General features: G+C 37.9%; 1 protein-coding gene across 1 annotated transcript; it reads right to left on the bottom strand.

Moving 5' to 3' along the window:
- Positions 1–391: 391 nt before the first annotated feature.
- LOC112056332 (squamous cell carcinoma antigen recognized by T-cells 3-like) lies at positions 392–18,249 on the bottom strand. The gene is made up of 17 exons (XM_052882997.1): positions 18,046–18,249; positions 17,205–17,317; positions 15,932–16,107; positions 15,497–15,668; positions 14,651–14,801; positions 13,566–13,642; positions 13,003–13,108; positions 12,284–12,493; positions 11,584–11,757; positions 9,181–9,292; positions 8,693–8,913; positions 8,221–8,500; positions 7,479–7,575; positions 6,563–6,683; positions 5,268–5,500; positions 4,106–4,300; positions 392–3,403 (listed from the first exon to the last, which is right to left on the bottom strand). The coding sequence occupies exons 1-17, from the start codon at positions 18,148–18,150 to the stop codon at positions 3,250–3,252; spliced, it is 2,697 nt and encodes an 898-aa protein (XP_052738957.1). The 5' UTR covers positions 18,151–18,249; the 3' UTR covers positions 392–3,249.
- Positions 18,250–18,648: the final 399 nt, after the last annotated feature.

Below are 18,648 nucleotides of genomic sequence, written 5' to 3' on the forward strand. Positions count from 1 at the left end.
ATAATCACTTAACATCGAGTGACCAGCATGCTCGGTATGTAAATGATTAAAAAATACACATAATTATTATAATTGTATGTACAACATGGATAATGATATATTATTTCTATCATCTATATATAAAATTCGATAATATGCCACGCTGCCATATAAATAATAATAATAACCAAACACTTCTGTGATCGAATGGTTTCAAACGTAGACAGAGAAATTAAGTTTCCAATTTACGATTTAAACACTCTCTTTAAGAATCGACAGTCCGGTTATTCGTCGTTATCAACCCATATACGGCTCACTCAGCAGTGAGCCGTATATGGGTTGATAACGACGAATAACCGGACGAGCTCAGCAGCTCGAGTCTCCTCTCAGAATGAGAAGGATTAGGCCAATATATAATAGTCCACCACGCTGGCCCAATGCGGATTGGCAGACTTCACACACGAAGAGAATTAAGAAATTTTCTGGTGTACAGGTTTCCTCACGATGTTATCCTTCACCATTTGAGACACGTGATATTTAATTTCTTAAAATGCACACAACTGAAAAGTTGGAGGTGCATACCCCGGACCGGATTCGAACCCACACCCTCCGGAATTGGAGGCAGAGATCATATCCACTGGGCTCAATTTTCAGGCTTCAGCGTCAATTGTTCTCTTTTTGAGGTAATGCGATGAATGTTAATCTGTCTATATATTTCACTGTCTACGTTTCAAATAAGAGAAGAAGTACAGAATACATAACAATTTGTAAAATTCAAAATATCACTTATCATTACATAAAACAAGGACATCAATGATAAGGAGGAAAATGTTGAAAATCACCCAAATATGTTACTACTGTATACAGGATGATTTGTTCAGCGAATAATACTCATTGCATTTGCAAAAATACCTATTGCTACCTAAGTTTTGAAGGAATCCTTATAAGGATCTGCAAAGTATTCACTAAGAATAGAGCAAAGGGCTAAAATGCTTGAAAAAAATTTTGATATTCATTAAGCCGGGTCCACATTTGTATTTTGTAGTATTTGCCCGTATTCGTATCGCCGATGCGTATCATTGTCGTTTAATTGGACTAGTAATGATACGCAGTGCCGATAAATAAAACGGGATACAGTATTAACGATACAGTAGTCAGATTTCGTCCTATTCATCCATACAGTAATCAATTTTCGTCCTATCCATCGATACAGTACTAAATTTTTGTCCTATCCATCGATACAGTAGTCAATTTTTGTCCTATCCATCGATACAGTAGTAAATTTTCGTCCTACCATCTAAGGAATCAAACGTATGGGTCTGTTGTTAGACCAAAAATTTATGGATAGGAATGGGAGATCTTATGCAATGCAAAACATTTTACACAACATTCTGGCGACGTAGACGTCAAGACAGACGATGAGACCGGGAAAGGAGATGGTCCAAAACTGTATGGAGCTCAGGATCAGCCTTGTACTTTGGCGGAAATAAAAAAAATATATTTTTTAAATATTTTTGATTATACAAATCTACGAATTTACTTTAATTCTTTCGAAATAATATTCATTCTCTCCCAAAAAATGCAACACTAATATGGGTAATAATGGCGGATTGATGACGTTTTCAATGCAGTAGTTGATTTGACGTTTGCTGTCAATTGTCATGTCATAGTTGCTTTATGGGCGCCATCTTGATAAAACTCAAAAACTTGGGTTTTAATTTTATTTATTTCTTTTTATTTCCTCAGATTTATTGACTTATTTAGATTTTAATAAAGTACTTGTATTTTTTAAATTTTAATGATACGGGGTACAAGAGTGGACCTGAAATGGATCATCTCCTTTACATTGTAGAGTATGCTAAGACAAAGAACAATCTTACATATTGATTTTTGGTTATCTATAAAATTGTATGTTCTAGGTAACTTCCACAATGATCAATGATCATGTCGGACGAATGTGGACCCGGCTTTATAGATAAATGTTTGACTCTTGACTGTAGGTTACATATATATTATACGCACTTGTTGTGTGCCATAGAAGCTTATATACATAGTGAAATATCGTAAATACTGTATTTTAGGTACACACAAGCAGTGGCGTGCACACCATAGAAGCAAAAATAAACGGCTTACCTTAATTATTGCTTTATTAATGTGTATTCAACACATTACAAACCGGTAGTGAAGAACTAATTCCATTTAACAATTTGTAAGTGTAAAGCCTATCCTAGTTAAAAACCTCATGCACGCCACTGCACATAAGGAGTGTATTATGACTCGGACACACTAACACCACCAGACGCTGAGGGTGTCGATTCAAATTAATCCATATTTTCGTACTAGAAATACCAAATAAACCCTGATTCGCCAAAGTTCAAGTCTAGTCCGAACAACGAGGTTATACAGGGTGTTGCGGAATATTTCCCATAACTTCAAGGTGTTGACAAGTCCACTTATAGGAACCAAACCGCATATTAAATATATTTTAACTAAAAAAATCTTTTAATATAAAAAAAATTGTTTTCATATATAGTAATTTAAATAATTCCAACTATACATGTAACACACGCCTTTATTTACCCTTCCATTATAAAATACGTATGGCTAGGTCATAATATAAGGATGCGATTTATGGGACACAAATGAATCTATCTATATTTACAAAAGAAATATATATTATATAATTGGAGTAAAATCCAAAAATATTTATTTTAGAACTCATATTCCTTAACACAATTTTAATTGATTTTTCTTAAAGAATATAACCCTGGAGTAGTGGGCAATACTCCCGAGCACCCTGTATATGCGCACTTCGATGAGTGGCAACTTCAGAGCGCATTTGGCGAAATCTATACCAAATTGTACGGTGTGATCTATTGCGAATTAATTAAAAAAACTTGTTTATTCATAAAAAAAGTTTCATTCGACGTAAATCGAACGCTTGACTGCATTCTCACTTAATGTGAAGCGCGAAGTTTATTTATTCACTTTATTCGTTTCTATGCGGTATCGCAAAGAAATGCTAAATTGCATGGCGGTGCCTTCGCCAAGAGACCAATTTGGAAAATACTAATCCCAACTGGAATTCGAAATTCAGACCTCCCATTTATTTAAGCGACATACAAAACCTGTACCGTAAATTCACCACACGTGGCGTGTTACGAGTATGATACCAACATTATTATAAGATAGTTACAGCACAAGAAACATTCGAGACGACCACCTCCCAATACATGCAATACTTTGATTCTCGAGTAATAATAATTATGATTATTTATTTAGTAACATATTTCTGAAGTCCGTGTTACTCAGGGGTTGCTTTTGGTCTCCGTTGCTATGGTTACCGTTGGACTTGGCTGTGGAGGTGGATGCTGTTTGTGTTTGTAGAACCCTTGGTATGAAACTGCTGAGTTGTGTTCTTCTCCTGCAACAACATATTACATATATTATGTTATTGTCAATATCATTAGTCAATTATTGGTCCTCTACAAGGTCAGATGTTTTTTCATACAGGGAATTTAGACCTTAGGCCCAACACGCTGTTTCAATGCAAATTGGCGGATTTAGTGATTTTTGACATCACAGAACGCTTTAGCAATAGAAACAGCAAGGGGGCGGGGCCTGCGTATCCTCAGACTTAGGATGATAATGTTAAATGGTGTCACAGCCCCTTAGTCTGATGATGATGATGATTTTGATGATGATGATGATAATAATGATGATGGTGATGGTGATGATGATGATGATGACGATGACGATGACGGTGACGGTGACGGTGACGGTGACGGTGACGGTGACGGTGACGGTGACGGTGACGGTGACGGTGACAGTGACGATGACCATGAGGAAGATGACGATGACGATGACGATGACGATGAGGAAAATGTCGATGACGATGATGATGACGATAAAAAATTGATGATGATGATGATGATGATGATGATGATGATGATGATGATGATGATGATGATGATGATGATGATGATGATGATGATGAAAATGGTGATATTGATGATGATGATGATGATGGTGATGATGATGATGATGATGCTGATGATGATGATGATGACGATGATGATGATGATGACGACGAGATGATGATGACGATGTCAGTGTAGGTACTCACATGCCGCCCCCCGCGTCTCTCTTGGGCTGGCCCAACGCGGCGCTGGTGCCGGGGTCCTGGCGCGGCGGCGGCGCGCTCACCGCCACCTCGATCTTCCTGTCGCCCACCATCAGCCCGTTGGTCTTCTCTATAGCCAGCGACGCGGGCTGCTCCTCCTCGTAGTCTATGTACGCTAGGCCCTTCGGTTTGCCGTCTCTGGAAACAATAATAAAGTGGGAGTTGATAACTATATATATAAATAGTTTAAAAAACTAAAAAACACGCTTTTAGCACGCACTAAAAATTACAAATATTAGATTTAAGTCACGTGACTATTTTTTCGTAGTCCTGACAGCAAACCCTTTTATTTGATATCCATATCATGGGGGAGGCCGCCATATTGGATTTATAATGACGTTTCTTAGCTAGTCATGTATTGTCATTAGAACTCAGCGTGTGCAAAATTTCATCCTAATCGAATACCGGGAAGTGTGTCAAATTAATATTCCAAGATTACATACATAGTTGTAGTACAAGTGAAGCTAATATAAAGCGTGTAAAAATACGTCATCATTATCAGTCTTTTAGACAGCCCATTATAGCATATAGCTCTTTAAGAGATATGGAATCAACCAACAATGCTTCCACGAAGTCCTGAAGTGATCCGAGTAGTGTAGTCTTGCGCTTGGTGTTAAGACTTTCGATTCGGTGCAAAATCGACAACGATCGCTAATTGAAAGGGGCGAAGCGAGGTGAGGTTGTACAAAAAGAAGTCTATTTTTCGGAGGGTTACCAATTATATGTTTATACGACAGAATTTTTAAGATATGATGATTTTTATTGAATAGTGTTGCATTTTCAATTTTGTGCCTTCATAGTCTTAAGACAGTCTTGCGGGTGCTAACCCTTAATTCTGGGCGTGTAAAGTAAATATTCGGAAATTAACTCGATTCAAGAGAGGAGCTTCGTCTAGCCTCACTTGACTTGTAACTGTTGTCGGTTTTTACCAGAGTCAAAGAACTCGAAGCGATCTGAGGAACAACACGAAGCGCCTCGCTACACTACTCGACTCACTTCAGGACTTCGTCGTCGTTCGTAGTAGTGTGTTTGAGGTTTTATATTACTATAGAAATATAGTAATATAAAGCCTCAAACACACTACTATGTGTACCAATATACTCACTTGAAGGTCACAACTCGAACGTCCTTCAGTTTGCCGAACTTATCGAATATCTCCGTGAGCGCCTCCTTGGTGCAGTGCGAGTACGGCAGGTTGCGTACGAACAGCTTGTTGCGCTCCGTTGTCATTGCGTACTTGAACGTAGGCTTGCTCTTGGTAGCGGAGTACCGCGAGAGGAACATTGGCCGCCCGTCCAGCGGGGTTCTGTCGTGCTTCACCGCTTTGTCCACTGATTCCTGTCAATCATATATCATTACTAGCTGACGACGCGCGGTTTCACTCGCGTGGTTCCCGTTCCGGTAGGAATATGGGGATAATATATAGCCTATAGCCTTCCTCGACAAATGGGCTATCTAACACTGAAAGAATTTTTCAAATCGGACCAGTAGTTCCTGAGATTAGCGTGTTCAATCAAACAAACAATATCTTCAGCTTTTTAATATAATATTTTAACAATCACAAATAAGAATGTTGAAACAAAGGTCAACAAAACAAGAAGAACAAAAGTCTTTGAACAGTGTGAATTGCCAGTGATGACTTATAGTTCCAAGACTTAGACGCTAACTGGCAATATTGTTCTGCTGGATTAACAATGATAATTTATTCTCTTGACATAATTGTTATATTGACAACTAAATATTATCTTAGTTATATTAAAATTTCCAATCAATTTTATTTAAATGTAACCTGAATTTAGTATAACCTAGTATGTTGTGTTTTTGACGGCCTCCGTGGCGCAGTGGTATGCGCAGTGGATTTACAAGACGGAGGTCCTGGGTTCGATCCCCGGCTGGGCAGATTGAGATTTTCCTAATTTGTCCAGGTCTGGCTGCTGGGAGGCTTCGGCCGTGGCTAGTTACCACCCTACCGGCAAAGACGTACCGCCAAGCGATTTTGCGCTCCGGTACGATGCCGTGTAGAAACCGGAAGGGGTGTGGATTTTCCTCCTAACAAGTTAGCTCGCTTCCATCTTAGACTGCATCATCACTTACCATCAGGTGAGATTGTAGTCAAGGATTAACTTGTAATAAATAAATTTAAAAAAATGTTTTTGTCTTCTCGTGGCATGGTATCTTAGGCCTCTCTCATTACAGAAGACGTCATACGTCACTGATATCCAAAAACGTCCGAAAATGTGTTACTGCTCATTTTAGCGCATCAAACTGTTCAGTCTAAAATATTATTAGAAATAGCTAACGTTCTGTTTATTCTGTTATTCTGTTGCATACTTTAAAAAAATAAAAATGTTTATTATATTAATGCAAAAAGATACAATCTATTAAGAAATCGAGTGTTACCGGTGTCTTATATTGGCAGTAACAAATGGATCCACCGAAAGCCTTGACGCCCGCCCTCACTCGCATGGAGACAATGTCGCCGTATTCTGATAATTTCTTCCTTAAGTTCTCTTCATTTACTCTGCCAAATAATTACAAAAGTCAGTTTTTTTCTGTGACAGAAACAGGCTAATTGACACTTTTTATGTCTTAAATAGATCATTATCGTTCTACTAGATTGAAAAAAAAAATACGTGCAAAATTTAGTTTTGAAATATGTTTTTGACAATATGAGTCAAAACGCCTATCGCATATTTCAACTGTTTCATGACGTCACTATATTAAAACCCCTTACAAAGGGAGCGTTTTGAGGTTTAGTACATCAAGTAAGATTGTGACGTCACAAAATGGATCACAGCGTTTTTGACTTTTGGAAAATTTTAAAAATACATGATTTTTTTAATTAAGTCTTAGAAGAAATCCTAATTTTATTAATTAATATCGAGTCCGTTAATTCCAAGTACTATGCGAAATTAGTACTGTTTATATTAAATTTGATATGAGTAAACTACCCTATGGTAGAAGCAATCGTTAATTGTATGTGTTTGCGTGAAATTCTGTTTTTACAAATCCCGTAGGAACCATGAATTTTCCGAGATAAAAGTTTTCATACAATACAATAGTCGATAAAAAATTAACCTGCCAATAATGGTTAGAATGGAAGGAAAAAAACAAGCGATACTTCATTTGACGCAGAATTAATTTCTGAGATAGGTGGAGATTTTTTTATTTTCTGCAAGTCAAAATTGTAGATTTTATAACCTTAAAACGAAACCCTTAAATACTGTTTTATTATAACTCAAAAACTAAAATAAAATTTATTATTCATTTTTTGTAACGAACTTCTGCCTATTTCTATTCAATCTATGTAACTTACTTGAACTCCAGATTGCTAACAAACAGCGTGCAAGCCTCTCTGCCAGTAGCGCCGGGGTCTGATGAACTTTCCTTTCTTTGTCTTTTATTGTCTGCTTCTAAAAACAATTAATAATAATTAACTATAGTCGGACGGCCGCGACTTTGTCCGTGTGCAATCCCTGAACATTCTTTATTGAATTATTAACCTCTTGAATCACTCTCTCTAACGAAAACCGCATAAAAACCCGTAACATAGCTTCAAATTAAAAGTCAAAATTAATTTATTTCAAATAGGCTTAGTTTACAAGCTCTTTCGAAACGTCAGGTAATAATATTAAACTTAAGATAATGGTGATAATAATTATTCGAAAACTTAAAATTTAAGTTCCAGTCGTAAAGGTAAAGTCGTATTATAGTGTCAATGATTACGTAAACGACAAAATTGCTTGGAAATAAAATGTATAACATGACAGGCTACTTATATACCTATTGTTAAATGGTGATAAACTAAAAAAGGATAAACCTGGCTGAGTTTCTTGTGGGCTCTTCTCGGACCAAGGCGCGTTTAGAACCCTTGTAACTTTAATTTTAAGTTTTCGAATAATTATTATCACCATTATCTTAAGTTTAATATTACTGACGTTTCGAAAGAGCTTGTAAACTAAGCCTATTTGAAATAAATGAATTTTGACTTTTGACTTTGACATCATCATAAAATAGAACATCTACCTATCTACCTCATTCTATGGTTACAGACTTACTTTCTTCTTCATCCTCATCATGTGACCTCTTAACTCCGCCTCCAGTATCTCCCTCCTCGTTTGGCACGTCCACTTCCATATCTGCATCCTTTTTCCTCTTCGCCTCTGTGTCCTCACAACTCCCATCAGACTTTCTCTTCCCCTTGTTGGATTTTTCGTCCTTCTTCTTTTTGTTATCAACTTTGGCCTTCTTGTTAGGATTCTGTTTACCCTTTTGCTTCTGCCCGATCATTTTGTCTTTCATTGTTTGATAACTTTCACGCCAGGTCTTGAGTTTTTCCTGTGATGTAAAAAGAAGCAACGGGATATAAAAGGTGTATTTTAATACAGAGTATAATCTATCTCCATTTGAAATGTTCGCCACATCAGTTTAGCAGTTGCGGTGAAAGGGAGTAACAAACATACACACACACAAACTATCACACAATTTGCGATTAGTTGCGTTTGAGAACATTTCCAGAAAGTTACTCACCTCACATAACTCCGCGCACTCGACGCTTGTTGCGAGTTGCCCGTAGTCTCGCTCGTAGTCGGTCCACAGTCGCGCGACCGACGGCGGGTAGTCGTTGACGCTACGCAGCGCCCTTTTGTGTAAATCGCGCAATTTGCGTTCGTGCGCGGGTGGGTCTCTAGTGCGTTCCAAGTTTATTAACGCCTCCCAATATTTGGACAGCGTTTTATTATCTCCGTATTCTGGAATTCAAAGATCAAAGCCACTGCCTAAGTAGGTTTGAGTTTTGGTTTGCAACTCTTTCACACATTTACTCCATCAACAATAATATTAAAATTTTGGATACATGTTATCAGATTAACAGAAAACGATAAGAGGTTAGGGCTAGTATCACCTTAAAACATACTTTTGGACGTGTTAATAAATTTAATTTAAAAATAACGTTCTATAAAATTAACTCTAAGGCAAAAGTTTGTTAAAATGAACAGTGAGTACGAGTGAACACTTACTAAATATCTCTTCAAATATTTCCTTCCCTTGCACGGGATCTTTTATTCTTTTATACTCGAGGCGAGCCCAAAACAACGGTACCTCACAGTCATTTGCTTCTTCTCCCCAGGCCTGCAGAATAACAAGGAGTTAATCAAATGTCATATTATTAAATTGCAATTGCTAGTTTGCTGGTGTGGGTGTGTGCATTTTTAGTAGGTCGTAATACTACAAAATTTGTGATATTGTAGGGGGTAAATCTCTATAGGTAATGATAATAATAATAATAATAATAAGCCCTTTATTCTGTGTTAAGAAATTACAACATTATATACAATACATTTTGTTTAATTTTTTTTTTTTTTTTTAAAGAATATCTCTTAACATAGTGTGCCTTTCGGCATAGGCCTCCTCCAGCGACTTCCACTGCTCTCTCTCTAATGCGACCCTTCTCCAGTTTGGACCTGCTGTGAGCTTTAAGTCATCCTCCCATCTAAGGAACTGTTTGCCCCGATTCCTTCTGCCATCTCTAGGGTACCATTCCGTCACCAGTCTGCTCCACTTCCCCGTAGTGTCCCTTAGCATGTGGCCTGTCCATCGCCACTTTTGCTGGTCGACACGAGTTAAAACATCGGTGACCCCAGTTTTAGCTCGAAGGTCAGTGTTTCTTACCCTATCCTTTTTCTTATGGCCTGTCATGCTCCTCTCCATGGATCGTTGGCACCTGGCCAGTTTAGCCCTTTGAGCCATGGTGAGTGCCCAGGTTTCACAGCCGTATGTTAGGCATGGCAAGATACACGTGTTGAAGGCCTTCCTCTTAATTACCATGCTCAGTTCCTTGGATTTCATTATCTCCTTCAGGGACCAATATCTTTTCCAGCCAACGGCAATTCTCGTGCTGATTTCTTTAGTCATTTGGTCCCTGAAGGTAACAACTTGTCCAAGGTATGTGTATTCTTGCACATACAATAATGGGTTATCAATGCCGATGTTGACCTCAGTACTGTTCGTCATTAGTTTGGTCTTCTTTGAGTTCATTTTGAGTCCGATTTTAATACTCTCTTCATGTAAATTCGAAACCATGCACCCGAGTTTGATTGGATCTTCCTCAAATAGTACGAGGTCATCTGCGAATCTGAGATGGTTAAGTTTTTTACCATTAACATTGATTCCGAAGTCTTCCCATTCTAAGTTGCGGAATACGCTTTCCAACACGGCTGAAAACAGTTTGGGGGATAAAGGGTCCCCTTGTCTGACACCTCTTTCAATTTTAAACTCATTTCCTAAGCTTTCTAGTTGGATTTTAGCTTTATTGTTGTTATAAATCATATTTATGATGTCAATGTATGCTGCGGGTACTCCTTGCTGTTCTAAACTGTCTAAGAGGGATTCATGGCTTATACTGTCGAAGGCTTTGGCGTAGTCGATAAACGCTATGTATATTTTTTTGTTATGCTCCGTGTATTTTTCGAGTATTTGTTTGACAGTGTGGATGTGGTCGATTGTAGAAAATCCTTTTCTGAAGCCCGCTTGTTCCACTGGCTGTTGTTCGTCCAGGGTTTTAGTGATTCTGTCAAGTATTATCTTCGCAAATACTTTGTACACATTAGACATCAGACTGATTGGCCTGTAGTTTTCCAAGTCGTCTTTATCACCCTTTTTATGCAGTAAAATAATGTGGGATTTGGTCCATTGCTCTGGAATTATGCATTTTGTTATGATTTCGGTAGGTTGGTTCATAGGTAATGAACCAATTCTTTAAAATTCTTTTAACAATTTTTTCAATTAGCCACTTTACTTGTGAGTGTCATAAGCTATTTTTAGCACTCAGAGGTGGATTACAAAAATAAGAAAACCAATATCGAACAAATGTTATGATTCACATACATATTTGTCGGGATAACTTAATTAACAAATCAACCTGCAACCAAAATAAGACCCTAGAATGGAAGAGAATGACCTTGAGTGGAGTCACGCACTTGTGAACGTTATATGTAGGGTTAAGGACGTTCTTTACGGTTAACCAGCACTCCCCTTTTCCACTCAAGTCACTCTCCCCGCCTATCCCAAGTACCCATAAAGAATTACACAACAAGAAATGTGGATGGTGGACGGCCCGAACGCCACAAGCGTACTGAAGCCGCATTATATCGCAAGTCGTTCCCGCCAACCGTTCGCTACCCCTCTCTAAATTCCTACTCTTTACGCAAGTCGCACAAGTCGCACCACCTAGCGTCAGCACGAGCCAACACGAGATCGAGCGACGTCATATCCGTCCCAGACGACTATTTCCAACACTATATTATATCCCCATATTCTCACGGAACTACGCGGGATGAAACCGCGGCCTAGAGATATGTAAAGGTAATTCGTTTTTTTTTAACGTTAATTAATATATTGTGGTGGGTCTGACATACACTTACCTCAGCCAGTGAGTCCCAAGCAAGCCGGAATGTGCGTCTCAGTTTGTCCACTTGGTCCTGTGTACCGAAGTCAGTCTGTCTCCGTGCCTGCTCCAAGTAGCTCAGCCACAACACCTCTGCTTGCTTGTACGATTCCATGCCTTTGGAGAGCGCCATTTCGAATATAGATTTCACCTGTAAAAGTCATTGTAAATACATATGTGTTAAGTCAAAATTGACAGTACAGGGTACAGTGTAGTCTTCTTAGTTAGAGACGTAAAACTAAAACGCGGTGTATGGTGGCGCGCGTCGACGTGTAACGCACGTGACGCACGAACGCCAGCAGCGCAACTAGTCGGGTAACGTTACCTCATCCATCCCCTCGTCCTCGTGCTCGGCCTGCTGCATCTTGAGTATCCAGAAGGTGGCCTTGCGCGGGCAGCGGCGCGCGCACAGCTCGAGCACGCGGTGTATGGGGGCGCGCGACGACGTATGGCGCACGTGACGCACGAACGCCAGCAGCGCAACTCGTCGAGTAACGTTACCTCATCCATCCCCTTGTCCTCGTGCTCGGCCTGCTGCATCTTGAGTATCCAGAAGGTGGCCTTGCGCGGGCAGCGGCGCGCGCACAGCTCGAGCACGCGGTGTATGGGGGCGCGCGACGACGTATGGCGCACGTGACGCACGAACGCCAGCAGCGCAACTCGTCGAGTAGCGTTACCTCATCCATCCCCTTGTCCTCGTGCTCGGCCTGCTGCATCTTGAGTATCCAGAAGGTGGCCTTGCGCGGGCAGCGGCGCGCGCACAGCTCGAGCACACGGTGTATGGTGGCGCGCGACGACGTGTAGCGCACGTGACGCACGAACGCCAGCAGTAGCTCGTGAGAAGCCTCGCACGACAAGCACTCGGTGGTCGCGCGATCGTACAACACCTACAGCAGCACAAGAACATGGGTTTGATTAAATAATTTGGATGTACGTATTTCAGCCGACACACGCGATTTCGTTCGCGTGGAAGTTTAAGTCGCGCGCATGTAAGCGCGCAGAGCTATCGGCGGCTAGCCAGTGCACTCGTAGAAAGTGCGCGTGTGAAAAGTAAATGATATTTGGTTTAAAATTAGACACTTTTGAGGAATATTGTACTTATTTGGATAAAGATCAATATCATGTTTACAAAGAATGTATTATTTTAGAACACATTTTATTACCATTGACAAAGTTAAAATGACTAAAAGATAGATATGCTGTCGCAGACTTTATCTATCTAACGAACTTTATGACGTCACGGCAGTTAGCTTAGGATGTTGCTATTGGCATGTATTACAAACAGTACACTAAAATCAAGACCCTTATACCTGATTTTGCATTGCGCATCTGAACGATGTACCGAAATGCCTTAAAGTTTGAATCAGACTGCTCGAAAATAGTGTTAAAATCTTACCTTAAGTATGCTTTTGCTGTCACATTCAGAATATCTGTCCTCCCGGGACAATTCCTTCACAGTGTTGATGTACTCCTGGTATATCTTACATTTCTCTTCAGGATCCCTAAAATATTTTAAAAATTAGAGTTCTTCTGACAGAGGATTCATTATTTGAGTTTGATCATAATGCTCTGTGGCATTTTCTACCTGTTTGACCTTTTGTGGCATGGACAAAGATAAAAAAGTGCATACATACAAGTAGAAATTATGACAACAAAAAATAGGTGTAAAACGTTCAGTAATACGAACCAAAACTAAAAAAGAATAATTCAAAAACATTTACTAAACATGTAATACAAATATTAGGTATCTTCATGTTTATTGATACACTAGCAAAGCCCGCCTAACTGCTCCCATTCCCTGGGGAATAAAGGATTAAATATAGCCTACATTCAGGGATAATGAAGGATTCTCATAGTGAAAAAAAATTTCAAATCCTTCTGTCTGTCCTCTTCAATACAACAACAAACAATGAAATCTTTACTCATAACAACAGTATAGTTATTAATAAATTGACTTACTCAGTGGTCAACAGTCTATCTTCAAATGGTGATATTTTCTGTAAGTACTCTAATGCTGCCTCGTGTTGTTTTTTCACCTATTTATTAATAAAAAAAAATGGATGTATTAATTTTTATAAATCACAAATATGCGAAATAAGCTTGGTATCTTACAGGTTAACAATCTGTGGTTTAATCTTTGAAATTACGTTATTTTTCCAATAGGAATTAATAATAATTTCAAAAATTAAACTGATTTTGTAACACAGTTAGCTCTATATCTTAAAGACTACTGAACCAATTTTTATGAAACTTGCTCTGTTCCCTATGATGGAGTACATTTAGAAATCCGACTTATAGTTTTTGACAAACAAACGTACAAACATACATACACTAATAAAATTTGACAGATATGTATAAAAGGTGGTATAAACTAAAAGTGTGGAATTCTGTTAATATTATATTATATACATACAGGTCGAAATGATAATCTTTTAATTTTTGAAAGTCCCTACAATAAACTCGTGTCCTGTGGTGGACGTCCATCTATATCTATACTTATAACAAAACTGGTCGAATTCTATACATTTATCCGCAATTTGAGATTTTACTTATACCAGTTGTAACAACAAACATTACCGTGGCATAGAGTACTACTAGTGCCAGTACATTGAAGATATTTTGATAATGTTTGTCGAGGGGCATTATATAACCGATACTGAGGCAAAAATATTTTTTTTCCATTTTTTGTCCGTCTGTATGTCTGTGTTTTTTTGTTATTCGGAGATCACGCTGAAACTACTGAATGAATTTAAATGAAACTTGGCTCAGTTCAAGACCATAATGCGGAGAAGGTTATAGGACACTTTATTGCGAAATAGGGGTTAAAAGTTTGTATGGAAAGTCCTTCGTTTTTAGAGTTAGAGTTTTAAAAATTTGTTCATAAATCATAAAAAAAATACGAAATATAATGGGATTCAAAAATTTTTTAAATTCAAACTCTTAAAGTGGTGAAATAGGGCTTGAAAGTTTACATTGATATCCACGCGGACGAAGTCTCGGGCGTCCGCTAGTTAGCTAATAAGATGATGAAGAAATAATAATACCTTATCAACATAGTCCTGGTTGTGCAAAGAAAGCGCCAGCTCCTCCAGTTGTGGCCACGCCTCCTCGCTGCGAAGCAAAGGTCTGGACACTGCTTCCTCTAGGCACCATAGTACACGCTTCTTTTGCTCTATATAGTTTGGGTTATCTTCGCTAAATCAATAAAAGATTAAATTCAATTTAAATAATAACTAGCGGACGCCCGCGACTTCGTCCGTATGGAATTTAGTTTTCCACAAATGCCGCGGGAACCATGGATTTTTCCGGGATGAAAATCATGACTATGTGGTAATCCAGAGTAAAATCTTTCCATTCCAAATTTCAGCCAAATCGCTTCAGTAGCCGCAGCGTGAAAGAGGAACAAACATACTTACACACTTTCACACTTACACACAAACTTTCGCCTTTATAATATTAGTGTGAAGTGTAATAAATGTTTATACTAATCAAAATACTTGGACCTTGCACACAAGATTACTGTGCTGTTGAACATTGATTTAACTATTCATTTACCAATAGTTCTTTCAGTCAATGGTCTTATAGCGAAAAGCTTTGACCAACAAGATCATGAGATAGTAAAGGCTGTGATTTTTAAGACAAAGCGTATTGTGAAGAGGTTCCTCAATTTGGAGTGGTTCCTGTTCCCGTAAGAATACGGGGATAAAATCTAGCCTATAGCCTTCCTCGATAAATGGGCTATCTAACACTGAAGAGTTTTTCAAATCGGCCCAGTAGTAGGCCACTGTCTAGGCCACCGTCTGTTCAAGTAGGCCTGAGATTAGCACAATCAAACAAACAAACTTTTCAGCTTTATAATATTAGTATAGAAGTATAGATAAATAGCTTACTTCATGGTTTCCAACTTGGCCTTTTCCAATTCGAATTTTGCATCCCAGAAGATCTTCCCCGAGAGAGGGTCAGCACCCGCACGACTTAGTACCTCCTCAAGCTGGTCCCGAGCTGAGATCGACTCTCCGGCACCCAAAGACCAAGAGCACCACTCCGTCAAGATTGGAATAGCTGCAAAATACCACCGTTTTTTATGAAATTACAATCACATTTTCCTCACCAGCTATTATTGCATATTCAAGTAGCAACAAAATAGCATAGCAATTTTCAGTTATTGCAAAAATTCATAAATATACAAGTTTTTGTCTATACTAAGGCCATACTCGATGTGCACTGTTTATAACAAACAAATTAAAATTGAAGGTAGAAAACGCATGTCATTTCATAACTTATTTATTTTAATTGAATGGAGAATAACAAAATTAATTACGTACAATAGCAGTCGAGTGTTGCTTGTTGGAACAGTTCTGCAATATGTTCACGAGCCTGTGGTGTGTGTGCTAGACTGTCTTCCGTTTGCAGTCTCATGAGCCAATGCTCTGCTCGAAGTAGCGACAGCTTCTGCAGTCTGTCAAATGCTGATCTCCAGCGATCCAGTTCTGATAGACTCCTAAAGATAAATGCATAAATATATTAATTTATCTTTCGAATTGACTGGTGCTCTGTGTAATGTAATAATTTAATCTAAAAAGTAAAGTAATCCAAATAACTTTTATTGTTCCTTGCACAGATTAATCAATAATATACAGATGGAGTGTATGGAACATGATGGTGTTGTACCCGTCACAAATACAAAATTAAAAAACGAATACATTCTCGAGTCAGTATGAGCGAAGCGTCAAATGAGTAATTTTCAACATTATTCAAGAAAAATGGCATCCTATGTTTTTAAATATTTTAAAAATGTTCACAAAAACTAAAGAAATAAGATATTTTTTGATTGGTAATTATTGATTTATTATATTAATTATTTACGTAATTATTGTTAGTGTTAAATTTTGATATACAAATTATGGTTGTCTATGAGACGCATGAAGTTTATTTTTTTAAGGGGTTCATCAGCTTCAGTACGTTGCTTGTACACTCATTCTGTGATTACTATGTGGTTTCACATTATATTGTGCTATCAGTCTAAAACTACTATGAATGGATGGGATTTAAGTTGGATGTTAATATGTGAAACGTCTATCCCCTACTGGAGACATTCATATTGTTGTTCAATCTGGATTATTTCATATCCAGCTCCAAGATTATTTTTCTTTTCATGTGTTTAAGATAGTCTGGTATAGTGAGCTGAGCTGCCAGTAGATTGGGATGGTGTTCCAATCTCTGTTTATAATTCCTGCTACACTGTTGGATTTCCTTTCACAGTATAGATACACAGATACCCATGGATCTCTCTATTTTTATTGAACCATTGGGCATTGCTCATTTGCTTGAGTATGTAGTCCTCAGCTGAGGTATTGAGATACTGGAGTCCTCAGAATTCATTTGTTTCATTAATTAGCAACCTATTTTCGGGTCACTGTTGAGCACGAGTCTCCTCACAGAATGAGAGGGGTTAGGCCAATAGTCTACCACACTGGCCCAATGTGCCCTGGACCGGATTCAAACCTACTCCCTCCAAATTGAAGTAGAGGTAATATCCACTGGGCTATAACGGCTCAGAATAGCTATAAATAAATACTAAAACTCTAGGCAACTTACCAAAGAGCTTGAATCAAATCAATATGATCATTATAGTTGTAGGGGTCATCTGCTATGCGAACAACTAACTCTGCAACTTTTTTCTCAATGACTGCCTCATCATCGTCATCATCCTGTTGAAATGAAACTTATTTAGTTATGTATATTCAATTTAATTTGTATTAAAAAATGGTAATTTGTGAAGTGTCACAAATTTTTTTGAACTATTTATATTTATTCTATGCTGAATAGTCGGCTTGGCAGACTATCGAGTTTGGTTAAATAATAAGTTTCTTATTGTCTTCCTTTCGTTTCTTATTAAAAAAACCTTTAGCTGCTTGAATTAGCATGTATTTTATATTGGATACAAAATAAGATAAGATACAAATAATTTTTACATTTAATGATTTCACCTGATACTTATAGTATTAGTCAGTATTACTTGCCAAATTTCATAGTGTGGTCAATGGAAATACCTACCCTACAAATTTCTGTTACCTCAAGATTGCCCAAATGTGTTTTTGTGGCATAGAAGTTCAAGTATTCAATTGATAGAATTTGATCTACATTATCCATAAATGAAATAGTAGGGAGAGTAAACGTATACTCTCAATAAAGACATTGTCGTTGTTAATATTATTGGTTACAAAAATAACGTAAACATTCCTTTAACCAAAATTTGACCGACATTTGTAGCACAAATAAATGCACTTAAAACACGCATAAAATAAACAGCTTCCATAGTTTCATATTGAATTTAGATAGATGATGGGTATGAGATATGGTAAATAGGCACCGATTTTAAAGAAAATGCATGTATCTGCAAAATTTTGAAGCTCGCAAAATGAGAAACTAGGCTTACGTCTGAATCATCGGAATCTTGGTCTGCCTCGTCTTCCTCAACCACCACTTCGATCTCATTCTCTTCTTCTGAACCATTTCTAACTTCGTCCTCCACAATGGCCATGTTATGAACCAGTAACGATTAAGATATTTTTTTCTGTTTGATAACACAAAACACGAACAAGAAACACGATGGCGGGCGTAATCAGTTTTTGTCAAAATCACAGATTAGTTATTAGTTAAGTCAAAATCTTTTGACAAGTTGACAACTAAACTAATACAGACTCAGATCAATTTTGGTATAGGACCTGCCTCGCTAGACGTTACTTTTCTGTCAAAGTATATGATCAACGATCTAATGTGATTATAAAAACTGCCTCTATAGAATCGATGTTAAATAGTTGTAATCGTGTTCGTCAGTTAAAGAGCTCCGTAAAAATACTTTTTTGTGTAATTGAATTATGTAAAAAATGGGCAAAAACTTTTAGTTTAGTTTAGGATATATACCAATTCTAAGCTCGTTTTCTTCAGAAAATGACAGACAATTTTGTTCGTGACTATGAGTGCGATACAGGTCCTTCTATAGTTGGTCTGAGAGTACAGACTATATACACAAAAATGA

The sequence above is a fragment of the Bicyclus anynana genome, chromosome 8, assembly GCF_947172395.1.
Source record: "Bicyclus anynana chromosome 8, ilBicAnyn1.1, whole genome shotgun sequence".
Lineage (NCBI taxonomy): Eukaryota > Metazoa > Arthropoda > Insecta > Lepidoptera > Nymphalidae > Bicyclus > Bicyclus anynana.

Bases quoted from the DNA above. Each gene is read 5' to 3' on its own strand.
- LOC112056332 (XM_052882997.1), bottom strand. From the start codon at position 18,150: ATGGCCATTGTGGAGGACGAAGTTAGAAATGGTTCAGAAGAAGAGAAT. The intron at 11,758-12,283 runs GTAACGCTACTC...TGACTTTTACAG, and splicing joins AGGACAAGGGGATGGATGAG to GTGAAATCTATATTCGAAAT. The intron at 7,576-8,220 runs GTAAGTCTGTAA...AATTGTTTTTAG, and splicing joins TGATGAGGATGAAGAAGAAA to AAGCAGACAATAAAAGACAA.